General features: G+C 40.0%; 1 protein-coding gene across 4 annotated transcripts in view; it reads left to right on the top strand.

The window, feature by feature from the left end:
- Positions 1-17,194, top strand: part of kazna (kazrin, periplakin interacting protein a) — a 53,648-nt gene that overhangs the window by 27,724 nt on the left and 8,730 nt on the right. For 3 of the 4 annotated variants that reach the window (XM_058389538.1, XM_058389541.1, XM_058389540.1), the window contains 7 exons: positions 6,391-6,582; positions 10,762-10,898; positions 12,497-12,667; positions 13,117-13,200; positions 14,688-14,862; positions 15,264-15,460; positions 16,136-16,259. In XM_058389538.1, coding sequence (XP_058245521.1) covers positions 6,391-6,582; positions 10,762-10,898; positions 12,497-12,667; positions 13,117-13,200; positions 14,688-14,862; positions 15,264-15,460; positions 16,136-16,259 — 1,080 coding nt within the window. The remainder of the gene's footprint in view (positions 1-6,390; positions 6,583-10,761; positions 10,899-12,496; positions 12,668-13,116; positions 13,201-14,687; positions 14,863-15,263; positions 15,461-16,135; positions 16,260-17,194) is intronic. The other variant, XM_058389539.1, reaches the window with a different exon arrangement.

Below are 17,194 nucleotides of genomic sequence, written 5' to 3'. Positions count from 1 at the left end.
ACATGCACTATATTGCCAAAGGTTTTGGGACACCCCTCCAAATCATTAAATTGAGGTGTTCCAATTGCCACGGCCACAGGTGTATAAAATAAGGCATGCAGACTGCTTCTACAAACATTTGTGAAAGAATGGGTCGACTTCACCTGTGCAATAAGTCTGTTTGTGAAATTTCCTCACTAGTAAATATTCCATGGTCAACTGTTAGTGGTATTATAACAAAGTGGAAGCAATTGGGAAAAACAGCAAAACAGCTACGAAGTGGTAGGCCACGTAAAATCACGGAGTGGGGCCTTCTCGTCCAACATCAGTGCACTTCTAGAGGAATGGTCAAAAATTCCCATAAACACACTCCTAAACCTTGTGGAAAGCCTTCCCAGAAAGTTTAAGCTGTTGTGGCTGCAAATTGTGGGCCAAATCCATATTAAACCCTACGGATTAAGAATGGGATGTCTTTAAAGTTGCATGTAAAGGCAGCCGCAGACATCCCAAAACTTTTGGTAATATAGTGTATTACGCTCCTGTATAGCAGCAGTTGGAACCTTGGAATGTGTGCAAAAACAGCAACAGCAGAAATTGAGTAAATGTGCAAGAACAGCATGTAAACAGTTATGATATGGGTGGTGCTACAGACATAGAAGAGTGTAGTATTGAGTATTGTTTGAGCGTGTGATACTGTTACTACAACAATGTTGTACACTGGTGCAGAGGGAAGTGCAGCAACTCACAATTCCCTGGTTTAATCCAGACCTCAGGTTGTTATGGGCAGTGCTGGATCAATGATTAAAGCTTTGGGTCAGTGACCAGTAAGTTGGAGGATCAAGGCCCAGCACTGCCAAGCTGCCACTTTTGGGCCCTTGAGCAAGGCCCTTAACCCTCTCAGCTCCAGGTCTTAACCACAAATATGCCAGTAGGTGGAAGGTTAAGATAAGTGTGAATGTGTGAGCATGATAGTGCAGTTACTGAAGGTGAATGAAATATTAATCAAATATTTGCATATGTTAAATGAACCAAGCATTCAATTAACGATGTTATTTTTTGTTCTTTTTAAAAGGCTATTTTTAGTGCTATACCACGACTTATTCCACTCTTATTCTTTGATAAAATGACCTAACACATAAAGCAACCCATTGCGAATGTTTCCTGCAGTTCTACAGCTAAAGTCTATCACCATCCATCTTGGAGCATGTAATGCCGGTAGCTTAGGGATTATGAGAGAATAGTTGGCAGAGTTCTTCAGTCTCCAGTGATGGAGCATTACAGCCAATCTGTTGTCTGCTAGGTCACATAAACAAAGCCAAGCAGTTAGCGCTCTGCTCCAGACACACCAATCTGTTCACTAATGACGTGTGGGTGGCATTCAAAAAGACGTCACGTGCACATGAAGGTTTACAGTCATTTTACACAATAGTGTATCTGACATTTCAGCTCCGGAGGTTTTCTTTTCTTTTTTTTTTCCCTCAGACTTGCTATCACTAGAGATACTTCATGCTCTTTGGAAAAAAAATCATGCGAAGGTTCAAAATATTAAAAAAATAAAACAAGTATATACATCCCAATACATCCTGTTTTATTTATTTTTTTATTAATGGACTTTCTTTTTCTTTCTTTCTTTCTTTCTTTCTTTCTTTCTCGCGCGCGCTCGCTCGCTGTTGGCTTCTTTCTCTCTCTCTGTCTTTCTCTCTCTCTCTCACACACACACACATCACTTTTTTTCTTTTATCTTATTTTAAAAGGAAATAATAATAAAACTTAACCTTAAACTGTGCCTCAAATCACATCCTAGACACTATTCACTAACGCTATGCACTATGTACTCTACCATCTAGTCTAGAAGGTTAGTATTTTCTGAAATGGAAACATTATCTTTATTTATCTTTTTTTATTTAAACTAACCATCAGCAGTAGAAGCCATTTCCCGGTCAATGGCAATGACGTTAGTGTGTGTGTGTGTGTAATGCAACTCTACAAGCTTCAGCAGAACCTTTAAAACGTTTAAAAATACATTTAAAAGGCATTTCTAAGATATCTTGTCCAGCAGAATGTCATCTGCAATCTTGAAAATGTTTTCATCCAACGTCAGCGCCTGGTAGCCCCGCTTCTCTTCTACTGTGTAAGCAAAGCTGTGAGTGTTGAGTGCATGAAGTGTCCGACATTCCACACTTGAATAAGTCCATCATCCAGGTACTTAAAGTGCACTTCTTCTCCTTGGAATTTTCACTCTGAACACATTACTCACAATATTTATACTACAAAATGACAGAATAGTGCATAAGTGTGCGATTCGGGACACACCCATAGATTTAACATCTTCAGAAATGCCCCTTTCTCTTTGGAGGAAGGCACTTGATGGCCAGTGTAGGATGGCAGGATCCAAAATAAAACAAATCAGTCATATGCCCTAATTGTTCTGCCTTTTATGAAGTGATACACAAAGTCAAGTTGATTTTACTGTGCAACCCTGGCGGATAGGAAGTTAGCCATACTGATCACGAGGGTGTATATTTACTTGAGAAAAGCCCCATCTCCTTCTATAAACACGACCGGAGCCATTCTGTCCTCTGCTCTCTGCTTGTGTAAGTAGCGATCCTCAAATTACACACAGCCCATTAAAGGCTTGTAGCTGAAGGGATTGTTTATAAGTGTGTGCATGCAAAGCGAGACAGAGAGAGAGACAGGGAGAGAGAGAGAGAGACAAAGAGGGAGAGAGAGAGACAGACAAAGAGGTAGTCAGAGAGAAAGAGAGTTAGATCAATAGCAAAATAGTTTTCTCTAGAGCTAAATTGCTGAGATGTCACCAGAGCAACGAGCACTTCTCTAAACATACATGCGCTCACACTTACACAGCACAGACACACACACACACACACATCCATGTTGAAGATAAGAGAGTCATGTTTTGGCAGGATGGCAGTACTGTGGAGCTGATCAGATTTATGCTACTTGTACATTTTGTCTTTGTCAGTGTTGAGCTGTCAAGGTCTCATAATAACAATTCTCACGTCGCTCGGGCTTTCAGGAAAGGTTTGTAGCATCATGAATCAGCGTGGCTAGCCAGTGCAGTAAACCACATTCAGCCTGATTTGTCATGGAGCCTCGGAGAGTCAGGATCCAAGGTGAAGCAGTTATTTCAGACCATTTCACATGTCAAACCGTATTTTATGCTTGCAAGGTGTTCTTTGGCCTTTTTGTTGCTGTTTAAGTCCTTGGCCTTGCATATTAACAGCACGCAGTGTAAAGCTCTGAACACTTCTATGTTTATTTCCTGTAGTACAAAAAAAAAAAACCTTAAACAGTGTGACATGCCACTGTTACTGGTAATAGGGTCTGTCTACACTTTCGAAGAAAAAGGAATGAGCCAGTAGAGAACACAGAAAAACAAATAGACTCTTACCTGAAGCTTCATGCTGTGGTTTTGGCTCATTAGTGTAGCCTTAGATACTAAATGGGATTTTTATAACTTCTTTATTTTGTAATTTCAGCCTTTGACCCCCAACAATTTCTGAGTTTCAACATTTTTTTTTTTTCCCTCCAGAATAATATTAAGAAACATGTTACACATTACTGAATAACTGATTTGTGATCACACTCCTGCTATTTTTGTGAGTATTTTACATTTACACAGAAACAGTGCATGGAATATTTGAGTAGCTTTTTGGACGTCACACTGTGTAATCATATCATTCAGAGAAAAAAATCGGGGACTGACAGCATCAGTGTTTTTATACTTTATATTTATACTGATAATTGATTGTCCTTACACACTTTAATACATTTGTCTGTCATGCTGCCTCATAACTGTTATTACTTAGTTATGGCAAACTTTTCTTATAAAACATACGGTCTTATAACCACACCAACATCAGTGACCACTGCTTCAAATACAGCTTATCCGATCTGTCACGGGGTCACGGGGAGCCTCACACTACGGGCAATTTAGAGACTCCAATCAGCCTAGAAGCATGTCTTTGGACTGTGGGATGAAACCGGAATGGCCAAATATATGAACACCTATATGAGTTTGGTGGACAGTCGAGTTAAAGTCCATAAGGATGAACATGGACTTGGCCCTTTATTGCACCTGTAACAGCCTCCACTCTTCTGGGAAGGCTTTCTACAAAGATTTTGGAGTGTGTGTGTGTTGAAAATTAGGAGAATTCAGTTCAAAAAGCATTTATGAGGTCAGGCACTAGTGTTACTTGATGTCTGGCCCACGATCAGTGTTCCAGTTTGTTTCAAAGGTGTTCAGTGGTGTTGAGGTCAGAGCGTTGTGCAATCCACTGGAGAGCCTCTTAACCAAACCATGTATTTCTGGACATCGCTTTGTACACAGAGAAATTGGCATGCGGGTTTGGGTCTCTTAGATTTAAGGGAAAATGTAATGGTATATGCAGTATACAAAGATATCCTATACAATTTTGTGGTTCCACCTTTGCAGCAACAGTTTGGGGAAACACCACATGAGTGTGATGGTCAGGTGTACACAAACATCTGCCCTTATAGTGTGCTTTCACTTAAATCATTGTGCAGTTATTATCTATGATGTAATATTAGTCAGGGGTGTTACTGCAGGGGGGATAATGGAACTGATTCTAAGTGGAAGAGAGCCTTCTCTGAGAGAGACAGAGCTTTCCGTAAACTGTTGCCACAAAATTGGAAGCGTACAATTGTCTATAATGATGTAGCATTAACACTTATTTAGGTTCATCCCTGCAAAACAGTCACAGTTAGCTTATCCCTGCCTCACAAAACTTTACTATTGGCATCATTCCTTCTCGGAAGTAATGTTCTGGCATCCACCAAATCCAGATTCGTCCAACGGACTGCCAGATATTGAAGCGTGATTCATCACTGCAGAGTTTCAACCACACCAGCATCCAGTGTTCAGCGGCAGTGTAGCTTTACGCCATTCCAGACGACACTTGGCATCAGGCACAGTGATCTTAGACTCCTCTGCAGCTTCTCAACCATGGAAACACATTTCCTGACAGTCTCAATGCACAGTGCTGATGTTGCTTCCAGAGGCAGATCTGTAGGGAATGATACAGCAGGTGATAGGCGATTCCTAAACGCTTCAACACTCGGTGGTCACGCTCTGTGAGATCGCATGGTCTGCCGCATCATGACTGAGGTGTTGTTGCTCTTAGACACATTAATAACACTTACAGGTGACTGGGGCATATTTTTCAGGTGACAAAGGTAGCATCCTGTGACAATGCCACGATTAAAGCTCTTGAGTTCTTGAGTATAACCGTTTCTACTGCTAGTCTTTATCTACAGAAATAAAGCTCCTAGCAATAGGTAGGTGTGGCTGAAATACCTGAGGCCAAGAATTAGGGGGGTGTCCACTGAGTGTATCAGGAAAACAGAAATATAGTTTTTTGCCAGTTTACTGTGATATGTGGAATATTAAGCTATTGCAGTTGTGACACCAGAATAATTTGTGTTATGTTTGTGAAGCAACAAGTAGCAAAATAATCACTATCTAGAAAATAACACTAGGATACAAATCTGCAGATTTTTAAAAAATGATAAAACAGCAGTGAAATAAATAGTTCTTTCTTTATTTTCTGCTTGCTTACTTGCTTTCTTCTCTCCTCTGTATATCTGGCTTAGATGCTTAGATTTTGTTTCTACCTCTTTTCAGAGGTCAAATACACACACACACACACACACACACACACACACACACACACATACTTGTGAGTATAAGCATGCATCAGAAAGCAAAAGCAAGAGACATAGATCAATAATAGTGATGAAATTCTCCTGAGCTAAATCACTGAGATGTCACTGAAGCAGAGAGCACTCCTCTGAAACTTTGTTAACATTCATACATGCACAAAACGTCTTGGCTTCAACTCTTAACCTTTAATCTTTCTGAAAGTTCTGTACTATGCAAAATATGTTTTTAAAAGATTGTTTTGCATGAAGTGGGGGGAAAAAAAGGCTAGGTTGAAATGCGTTTAAATAACTGTTGGTGCGCAGGGCAGCCAGCGACGTTGTTAATGTATTCACATATTCCAGTTCTCAGCAGACTGAAGCAATTTGCATTAAGTAGCTGGCTTTCAGTAATCATTAGTCATAATCGCCATCTCTTTCATCTCTAAACGGCCATCACAAAAGCCTTTAATGGACCTTACACACATTCTCGCACACGGTCAGTCCCGAGCCAAATCCAGAACACACACCAACACAGTGTTAAATAATCCTAACCCAGACCCTAATGTAATCAGCGGTGATGCTCTCTGACCAGCACTTAATTGCCATTTAATTGCTTCTTTAATAATAAAGAGGGAACGAATAGGAATTATGGAGTACGGTGCTATAAAGTTGACAGTACATCATCGTCAAATGGTATTGAGCTTGTTGGTTTATTCTTTCTGTGGGCAGTGCTGCTGCGTGAGGAGGTGCTGGCTCTGCAGGAGGAGGTGGCTGAGCTGAAGCGGATGAAGGAGATGCTGAATAAGGAGCTGGAGGAATGTGGGGGTGGCTGTTCTGCTGAGCTGCTCTCTGCTGCCGAACTTCGAGTGCAGCTCTCCCACCGAGAGCGAGACCTGGACCGTGCCAGCGAGGCTCTACAGGGTGAGTCCACACTCGGTAAACTCGGCCAGGGAGCTACACAATAAACCCAAACCAGACTCCGAAGCTGTTTCCAGATCATTACTCCATCAAATGAATACACACTGAGTCACTTTTTATAGTAGTTATGTAGAACATTTTTAGGAAAGCTTCACATTTCCGGAATCTGACAGATTTTTGTCTGTTCTTTCTTATTTCTGCATTGGATTTCTACCGGGTTCTCCAGTTTTCCGCAGCCTCCTAAAAATACACCAGATACAGCTTGTTAAGTTTCCAGTATGAGCCTGCAGTGAAATGGCACCACATCCAGGGTGGATTCCCACCTTCTGTCCAGCATTCCTGGCAAAAGACGTTTGATCCACCATAACCTTGCTAACTGTTTACTGAAAATGAACAAGCAAAGCAAAAGAGAAAACTGTACATGGCACAGATTATCCAGTTTTTGTACTTGCACCATTGCTTTTCTTTTTTTTTTTTTTTTTTTTTTTGTAACTATCATCGTTTGGGGGGGGGGGGGTGAAACTATGAATGAATATTTAATGCTGCTCCATTTCTTCTACATAACCTTAAGCCAGGTCACTATGAATGCGACCCTTTTACATCCAGCTCAGACAAAACACCGTAATTAACTCTGACCATAATCCTGACCCTATTACCCCTTATTAAGCTGATTAAACAAGCCACATCATGCAGTGCCAAAGTTTCCAACATTTACACTGTTGCCATAGCGTTCATGGCTCCTTTCTCTGATGATACAAGACACACCCAAAAAAAATGTTTTTTTTTTTATCAAATACAGGAGCAGTCAGAACAAACATGACTACAATGAACCTGGTGGAAAAGCTATTCACGTAAAGGCACACATTACATGAAAGGCATTTGCCTGGTAGCAATTCCTTTCACTCCATGCCAAGTCCTGTGAATCGTCCTTCAGTCTTGTGAGCCAAGAAAAAAACTGTAGTCTGTTTGGTCTTTAAAAGGGGAATCCTGCTTATTATTAATTAGCAGTCACTTTTGACTTTTTTTTTGTACCTCATTTTAATCCCTTAATTTGGTCTTGGCTAATTCCTTTTCACCACATAGCTCTCGCTTTTCGTACGATGGCTAGTACGTGCCCCCTCCGAGACGCATGAATCCAGCCAACCATGTCTTTTCAACCTGCTGCTCATGCTGCGCTACACAGCAACGTATCTACCACACTTTGAGGAAACCATTTCCTGTATACTTGAGCTCATAGATTCTTATGATTGGCTAGTGCCATTCTGATTAACAGGGAAGAGAGAGTATCCCATCCCTCCTTTATTCTCCCATCCACTCAACTTCCCTCTATCTGATCCTATAACAGCTATAGACTGGGGAGACTGAAGTTTAGCACGTGCTTCCTCCAGGATACGTCAAGCCTGACAGCTTGCAACTTTTTATGCTCATGCTGCGTAACACAGTTAGGCAAATGCTAGTTTTTTGGTTTGTTTAGAGTTCCTTGTTGACAGCTTATGACTAGCTATAGTACATATTGCTGATGCTGCACTGTTTTCTTCCCAAATCTCTCTCTCTCTCCCTTTTATATTTATTTATATATATATATATATATATATATATATATATATATATATTTATTTATATATATATATATATATATATATATATATATATATATATATAAAAGGTCTTTTTACACTGGCTCCCATCAAATATCCAGGCTTATAGCATACCTCGGTACCTCAATATTTGACCCCATACCTCATAATTTTGACTTTTGTCTTTTTTTAATATAAAAACAATTTTACACAGTTAATTCCAGTCCATTGGTTTTATCAGAGGTTTCAGATGGCCGATAATTAAAATAACAGCACTAAGATTATTTCACTATTTATATTATTCCAATTCTTGCAATATTCATTAATCAATATTCAATAATTCATTACGTCAAGCGTTACTCCACTTACTCCAAGCTGTCCTTCAGTGGGCTTGGCATGGCATCCAGCTGTGGCATCCTTTGGAAGTGTTTGCCCATATTGTGTCTGAAATGTCAGTTACTCGATATTAAAATTCTTGTTTATAAAACCATTGTTGCAGCCTCTCGCCTACGGCCAAATCAGAGCCGTGCCGATGCGCTTAAATACTCTAAAGTGTCTTAGCACTAGGGAGTCACTCTCACTTTTTATCTAGCAGAAAAAATGATCACAGGCTCATATGCCATCCTTCTGAACGTAATATCCGTCTCATTTAAAAATCATAGAGTCATGACCTCCCTCATCTGAGTCTTTTTGAAACTCATTATTTATATATATATATATATATATATATATATATATATATATATATATATATATATATATATATATATATATATATATATATATATATAAAAAAGACAAAAAGCCATTTAAAGAACGCCGCATTTTATTAAGCCGCATTTGGGATTGGAGGAATGGTCATGGTTCCCATATAATAAAGCGTATAATGTGCGTGTTGGCTTCTCTGTTATCTGTGTATCAGCGTGTTGCTCTGCAGCTTTCATTTCCCACGTTGCTTGCATGCAGGAGTTCATTTCCGCTCACTAGTATAAATAAAGCAATGTTCCGTTCTCCTAATGAGTCATTTGCTCTCCCTGCCTGTCAAATCAGTGACGCTTTGGTGTTGTTTATTTATTATGTGTTTTCCTTCTGGCTGGTTGCGCCTGTTAAAATGCACTGCTCTGGAATGATTCCTTTATTTTTTTTTATCTTTAACCTTCGTCTTGGAAAAAAGGCAAAGGCCTGCTCAAAGCCTCTTAGAAATGGGCCCTGGTTCCAAGCCACAGAACATGCATTGACTTTCCAATTACTGTTTGTAATGAGTTTTTAATTGCAGTGTTTTTACTTAATATATTAGAATACGCTGTCCTTCATTCAGAACACAAACAAACAAAACACACACACACACACACGCGCATATATATACACGTACATTTATACACACACTGATAAGACTGTTTCACTTCTATCTGAAAGCAGGACAGCTGGTCAGGGCTAACCCGTGCCTCCACTTCCTCCAGCAGGTGCTCTTGTGTGTGTGTGTGTGTGTGTGTGAGAGAGAGAGAGAGAGAGAGAGAGGGTCTTTGTAGAATTTTGGCTAGCATTTCACTTCTACATAATGAGTCTTTATTTGGGAAAAGCAGACAGATTGTCCAAAGTAAAAGTTGCACATAATTTGCAAGTCAGATTAGCTCTAACCTCACTGACTGTACGCTGTAAACCAGAGGAATGGAGATAAATAAAAGGGGAGAGGTGTTAGTTTTAATGAATGCATTTATTTCTCTCTGAATGTTTGTTACGACACTATCCAGTGCTGAGTTTCTTCTTCTTCTTCGTCTAAACCCAAAAGCATGATTTTTAAAATGATGAACCATTTTTTTTTTTTTGGCAGCCGAATTTGTTTCTCCTGTGTACAGGGTTTTCTATTTGACACTCAGCATTTCTGTAAATAAACTGATTCATGGAGGCTTGCTCAGGAGCTCAGTTAGGAAATCCTGAAACACAGTGAAGATGTTTATATTGAAATATTTCTGACACGCTTGGCGATGTATCTGCCGCTCTGTCAGTTGGTGCAGTATTTCTGTCAGACGTTACGGTGGTTATGTGACACGATGTCACAGGAAGGTATTGCATATTATAATGGCGTTTAATAGGAGAACATTTAATCTTCTTTTCGAGGGATAATGGTCAGGATTTGAGTTAGATCCGAGAAACAAAAGAGCTTCTTTTCTCATTCACGCCGTTCCAGCGACATTCAGTGTTATTGATGGTGCTATTAGCGGGAAAGGTGAATCTTCAGAACCTGATCTGTTTGAGCGGAGTGTACAGATGAGGAGGTTGAGAGCGCTGGATTGACAAAAGGAATAAAACCCTGCTGCACTTCTGTTCTGTCAGGTTGACGGGCTTAACAAGACTCTCGTATACATCTGCGAGCTAATTTACTAGCGGATCGATAGCCTGCTAGCTTAGTTCCTTTGTGGATATTCATAGGTTTTTAAGATAAGATCAGATATATCTTTATTAATCCCGCAGGAAATGTAAATATTCGATTTAAACGTTAATATGTAGGTTTAGAGATGTTTCTATGCACCTTTTTACTAGTGCATGGACATGAGAATATTTGAAACAGTTACCTCTCACTCATACTCTTTCTCTCATTACACAGCGATGAAGGCGGACAGGAAGCGACTGAAGATGGAGAAAGCCGAGCTAGTCAATCAGATGCAGCAGCTGTATGCCACGCTGGAGAGCCGGGAAGAACAGCTCCGAGATTTCATCCGCAATTACGAGCAGCACCGCAAAGTAACACACACAGACACACACACACTTCTACACAATCCACACAAGATGCTAAGGCACTGGTGTGAACCTGTCCATTAATTTGCATTGATCAATATTCTGAGTCAGTATTACACTATGAGGTGTGCCAAACCACAAACACTTCAGATTCATTAACTAATTCTGTGCTGTGGCGGAAATCAGCAACATGTAATCATACACACTAATCATGCCATCATGAATTGTTTGTGGAAAAGGAAGTGAGAAGTGATTTAAGGTTTCACACGTGACGTTTCCTCATATAAGAAAGGCAGCATGTAAGGCAGGTTGGATTTAGAGTTGGGTTCAGTTGATACTGGCATATAGATTGAACACTATCCACTGGGAGGTTATTTATAAAAAGAAAAGTTATGTTTAAGTGTATTCGCCAGTTCTTATATCCAAAAGGAGTAAAGGTGCACGATACCCCGGTTCAAGCTCAAACCGCCCGAGCCCAGTATGTGATGATGCCGAGAATGTTTCAGTTCTTTCTGTTTCAAGTCCAGAATAAATAAAAGACTTGTCTTGCTCATTTTAGCATCACTAATATTTTACTTAATCCCTGAAAAGTGTCTGTGTGTACAGCTTAACTCGCCAATTCAGTGCCTACACAAATACATACACACATAAGACACCGACGCGATATGGCATCCAAAAGTATTGGAACAGCAAGGCCAATTCTTTTGTCTCTTCCTAAACGCTGAAGAATTTTGGTTTGAGTTTAAAAGATGGAAATGCTCCCAGTCTGATAGGGAGGAACTTTATTGTGCAGCAAGACAATGATCTAAACCACACTGCCAACACAACAAAGGATTTCCTCAGGGGAAAAAAAGTGAAAGGATTTAGACTGGTGAAGTCGATCAAAAGATCCTTAACCCAGCGGAACAGCATTTCATCACCTGAAGCCTGGAAAAGCATCACGAAAGAAGAATGCAACAGTTTGGTGATGTCAGGTGACAACAAATATTAAGTGCTATTTGCTTATTATATGGATATTCCAATACTTTTGAAACATCACGGAACAAGAAGAACTGTTTCCATGTAAGTCTCAGGAAATGAAACCTTCATCTTTTGATCTTAAACCGTCCGTCTTCACTGTATAGCAGTATGAATCTGTTCAGTTCTTCAAATCTGTCTCTGTATTCAGATTTCCTCAGAAATTAAGTGTGGTCTACACTAGGATGCATTTTTTTAAAATGTAAACCCTACCACTATGTCTAACAATGATGAAACACACACACACACACAAAGAATGTACACGTTTAAATATTTATTTAATAAAAATGAATAATAAATGCAAGTAATATTTACCAGAGATCTAGTGGGCTGTGTGTCTCTCTTGTGAGCTTCATACTCACTCTCCTCATGCCTCCAGTGTCATCCTGATACCCTGGCAAGCATTCTGACAAAAAAACCCAGATAAACAATGTTTGTATTCGTTTAGAGCTCATTATCTGCACAATCCAAATAATGTATTTGTAATCGATTGCATCCCTAATGAATTAATGGTTAATTTGCTATACTGATGAAATAACAGCCAACTCAGTGTTTGTGGTGTGTGTGTGTGTGTGTGTGTGGGGCAGGAGAGTGAGGATGCAGTAAAAGTGTTGGCTAAAGAGAAGGACCTGCTGGAGAGAGAGAAGTGGGATCTGCGGCGTCAAACTAAAGAAGCCACCGAACTCGCGGTTGCACTACGATCCGCACAGGAGCTGAAAGAGAACAGAATTAAAGAGCTGGAGGCAGAACTGGCCATGGTGAGGCACACACACACACACACACACACACACGATAATTTTGATTGACACACCGCTTTTTTTTTTTTTCAAAATGCACGTCATGTCTTGCTTTGTTATTTAATTAAAGGATATTAAAGTAATGATATGAAGGAATGCACCAAGGATTACTTTTTGTATTCTACACAGATCACAACCATATTTTAAGGTAGAAACATATCAGCAAGTGTGTTTTACTTTATTCATTCATTCATAAGCGCTACACAGTGAGCCAAAATAATCCAAACGGGAAAATCCTGCATGTCAAATCAGAAAAAATATGCATCACTGTGAATTAAAGTGTTTATGTTTAATGTGTTGCTGGATTAGTGTGCGTGTGTGTGTGTATGTGTGTGTAGCTCTTAAGTACAGAGATCAGCATGTTTCCAGTGTTGAGCGCTGCTGTGAGTGTGTGTGTGCCTCTTTAACAGATGAGTAACTATGTGGCCCAGAAACTCGAGTGTCAGCTGTTTGTTCGAGCTCCCGAAAAGCCAGTCTCCCCCAGAAACATGTCGGTAAGATCAGCCAGGCCTGCCAGTCCAAGCAGAATCCCTCTCTGATTGGCCCGCAGTGACCCCACCCCCTCTGCTGTGTGTAGTTCTAAGTTAGCGGATCTGTGACCTGATTGGCTGCACGTCTGTTTCCTAAACCCTTTAAAAAATCCGCCAACATACAGTAGAACAAATCTGTTTCCTTTGTATTTGTTAATACAGTATGTGGCTGGAGGCATGTGGATATTGTGTGTGTGTGTGTGTGTTAGACATGTGCTCCTATCCAGATTCCTGCTGTACCTCACTCTTACTATAATCCTCCTTTGCTTAAGACGTACATTGTGGATGCAGCATATAGAACATGTTAGGTTTGTGACAGCTTCAATCCTTTCACATTTCTAATTGAATTTTCCAGCGAATGCGTGTGCGAGCACCACGGCCTGTATTTACATTAGGGCTTTATCTCAACCATCTTTACATATCTGGCATTAAATCCAAGCACGGAGTGAATTCAGCTTTGTGAGTAGCTGTAATCCTTATCATCCGTGATAATTTCGCACCAGCATACAACACAGAACAGCTTCACATACACACACACACAAAAAATAAAAGGCTAGGGTGAACACAAGTGAGCGTGCGAGTCAAAGCCTGTATGCTCGGATAATTTCACTGGAATGGGTGCGGTCAGTGCCAGTCCGAGCCTTTTCTGGGGTGGTGCTTGTGCTTGTATAGTTCAAACAGTTTATTTCTATGCTCGTGCTAGACAGCACAACATTACAAGCCTTTTCATCTCTGTCTAGATAGAGGAAATAAAATAATATATCTCTTATAATTATTGGCCAAGTTCCAAGTCTAGCTAAATAATAAATCACAACACAGTTCAACACAATTATTGGCACGAGTTTCACTGTGCAACCGTGTGGTTTGCAAAAATATTAGGAAAGCGCAGGAGGAAATAGGAAAATTCATGACGACATGAAGATGGCACATGCCTTGTGTGTTTGTATGAGTGTGTGTGTATGAGATTACAGCTGATGGCTCTGGGAATCTCTGTATTTCTGTATGTAGTAGTTGTTTGATGCCTGCTGCCTGGCCTGACTCAAATGATTAAAGTACAAGTGCAGTAAACACATCCAGTGATGAAATTCTTACTCATTTGCTAATCCAAAGCATCTTGTCTAGTGCAATCTAGTGCATGGAGGCTTCTATTTTTTGGGGGGAATATTTAATAGTGTAAGGTTTCACTCGGGTGAAAAGGAGTGTATTGCACCTGTACTTTACTTCCTGGTGATGAAACACAGTGGCAAAGTGGTTTATGTTTGGGTTTAAGATTATAACTTTAAACTACAGCAACCACACATAACCACTTTCACACAAACACCTGCACCTGATCACACTGATGGGAGTGTTGGCACTCTGTGGATGGCTTCATGTTCTTTACAGACACTTGAACACACATCTGATAAAATACTTTTGTTTGTGTGTGTGTGTGTGGGTGTGTTTTGTTGCAGGCTAAGCAGTCTTTGGCAACGCTCACTAAGGACGTTCCTAAGCGCCACTCTCTGGCCATGCCCACAGAGGCTGTCGTCAATGGCAACCAGGAGTGGGTGATGCATGCGGAGATGCCTCTTACTGCAGCCATCCGTCAGAGTCAACACAGCCTTTACCACACACTAGACAGACATGGTACACTCTCACACAGCAGTTAATAAAACTCAGGTCATACACTTGCTGTAACTGTCACACACTCAGGCATATCAGGCATACACACACACATATATATATATATATATATATATATATATATATATATATATATATATATATATATATATATATATATATATATATATATATATAAATATAAATATATATATATATATATATATATATATATATATACGGATATATTTATATTTATATTAAACCTAAAACAAACTTCAAATGAAAACAGATAAAATATAAATTTATTACAATAAAACTATAACTCGGACACATCTTTGTAAATTATAGGAAATTAACAGTTTAATTCTTTTGTGTGTGTTTGTGTGTGGATATATTCCACTGGATATTCGTGTGTTATTCAGTGTTAAAAGCCGTACCCCAGTGTGTGTGCGACGTAGAAGGAGTGTGTATGGCGCACGCCTCCGGCAGCCTCCGCCTCAGTCCCTGTCACTCACGGCAACCGTCAATGATGTCAGACGCCTCTGCAATGGAGGGCGAGCGATCATCCACGCCGTCTGAGCTCAACTCCCCACGACACAGAACACACTCACTCTGCAACGTGAGAGCACACACTCACTCACAGAATACACACACACACACACACACACATCAGTCACAGTCTCTCTCAGACATCTGAACACACTCACCTCCAGAAAGCACACACATCAAACACAGTCTCTCTCAAACACCTGCACACACACACGTACAAATACCGTGACTCAGAAACATAAAAACACATGGCTTTTTTAATATTCTTCTCAATTCATCGTTCCTGTTGTTGCACTATAGTAAAAAAAAAAAAAAAAGTCTAAACATTTTCATGTAGTAGAAATGTTGTGGTTTTTTCTCTTCAGGTTAAAAGAACTTTTTTATTATTAAATTATTATTATTATTATTGTTATTATTATTACTATTATTATTACATTAAAAATATTATTATTATTATTACTATCTGATTATCTTATTATGTTGACATGCAGGTTAGGGTGAATAAATGCCTTTAAATCATGCTTGAAAATATATAAAATATGTCTAATTTTTACCTTCGTATCAGTGCATTCACACTTTCCATAACAGGGACCCTCAGGCATGTGAATATTAAACATTAAACTTTACTTTATTGTTTATTTTTAGTGCTGAAAGTAAATCCTGTAGTTAACCTGAGCTCAATTACTAAACCCTTTAATTAGGAAATATACTATAAAAAAATTTCTACTTCCTTTGATTCCTGCAGTCTTTAGAAGATCTGGAGGACCAGAAGAGGAGAAAGAAGAAGGAGAAGATGGGCCTGAGCTCTCTGTCACGTGTGTTCGCCCGAGGAAAACAGAGGAAGTCTCTCGACCCTGGCCTTTTCGACGGTACCAACACACCTGAGTACTACATAGAGGAGGACGCTGACTGGTGATCCAGCCACACAGCCTCTCTGACCTCTGTGTGTCCGTGTGTGTTTGTGTGCGCAAGTGAGAGAGTATCATTATGACCCTCTGAGGTGTGGGTGGGTGTGTGTGTGTGTGTGAGAGGGCTCGTGTGTGTCTGTGTGTGCGTCCTCGCATTGCTGCTGACTACAAAAGCACAAGTTTAGAAGCACAAACTCGGATCAGTCCTGCAGTGCGCCTGCTCTACATCTCCTAACCTTTTTCATCCTTCATCTACACTGAATCTTGCTGTACTTTCTCTGGAAACTTGAAAGGACCTGCTGGATTTGTAAATAACAAAGTGCATTGTAGTACATCCCGTGCTTGTAAACGTCTTGTCCGAAATGCGTTTCGTTTGATTTAACCTTGTCTGCTGTGTGTGTGTGTGTGAGTCTTTGACCATGTTCGCTTTGTTTTCCTGCTCAGAAGTGGCAAGCAGATACGATTCAGAGGCCAAGCACACACTGAACGATCAGGTTTAGACCATGCACACACCAACCTGGGCTGAGTTAATACACACACTAAGCTGGGTTGAGTTAATACGCTCTTATTAATACACGCACCAACCTGGGCTGAGTTCATACTCTCTCGTTAATACACAAACCAGCCTGGGCTGAGTTCATACACTCTTATTAATACACACACTAACCTGGGCTGAGTTAATACGCACTTATTAATACACACCAACCTGGGCTGAGTTAATACACTTATTAATACACACACTAAGCTGGGTTGAGTTAATACACTCTCATTAATACACACACCAACCTGGGCTGAATTCATACATTCTCGTTAATACACAAACCAGCCTGGGCTGAGTTAATAAACTCTCATTAATACACACATATCAAAATCTAAGAGTAATCCACATCTCCAGC

Source organism: Hemibagrus wyckioides, linkage group LG05, assembly GCF_019097595.1.
Source record: "Hemibagrus wyckioides isolate EC202008001 linkage group LG05, SWU_Hwy_1.0, whole genome shotgun sequence".
In the NCBI taxonomy this organism is placed as follows: domain Eukaryota; kingdom Metazoa; phylum Chordata; class Actinopteri; order Siluriformes; family Bagridae; genus Hemibagrus; species Hemibagrus wyckioides.
Note: the sequence above shows the minus strand (reverse complement) of the source record. Positions and strands in the feature narration are given on the sequence as shown.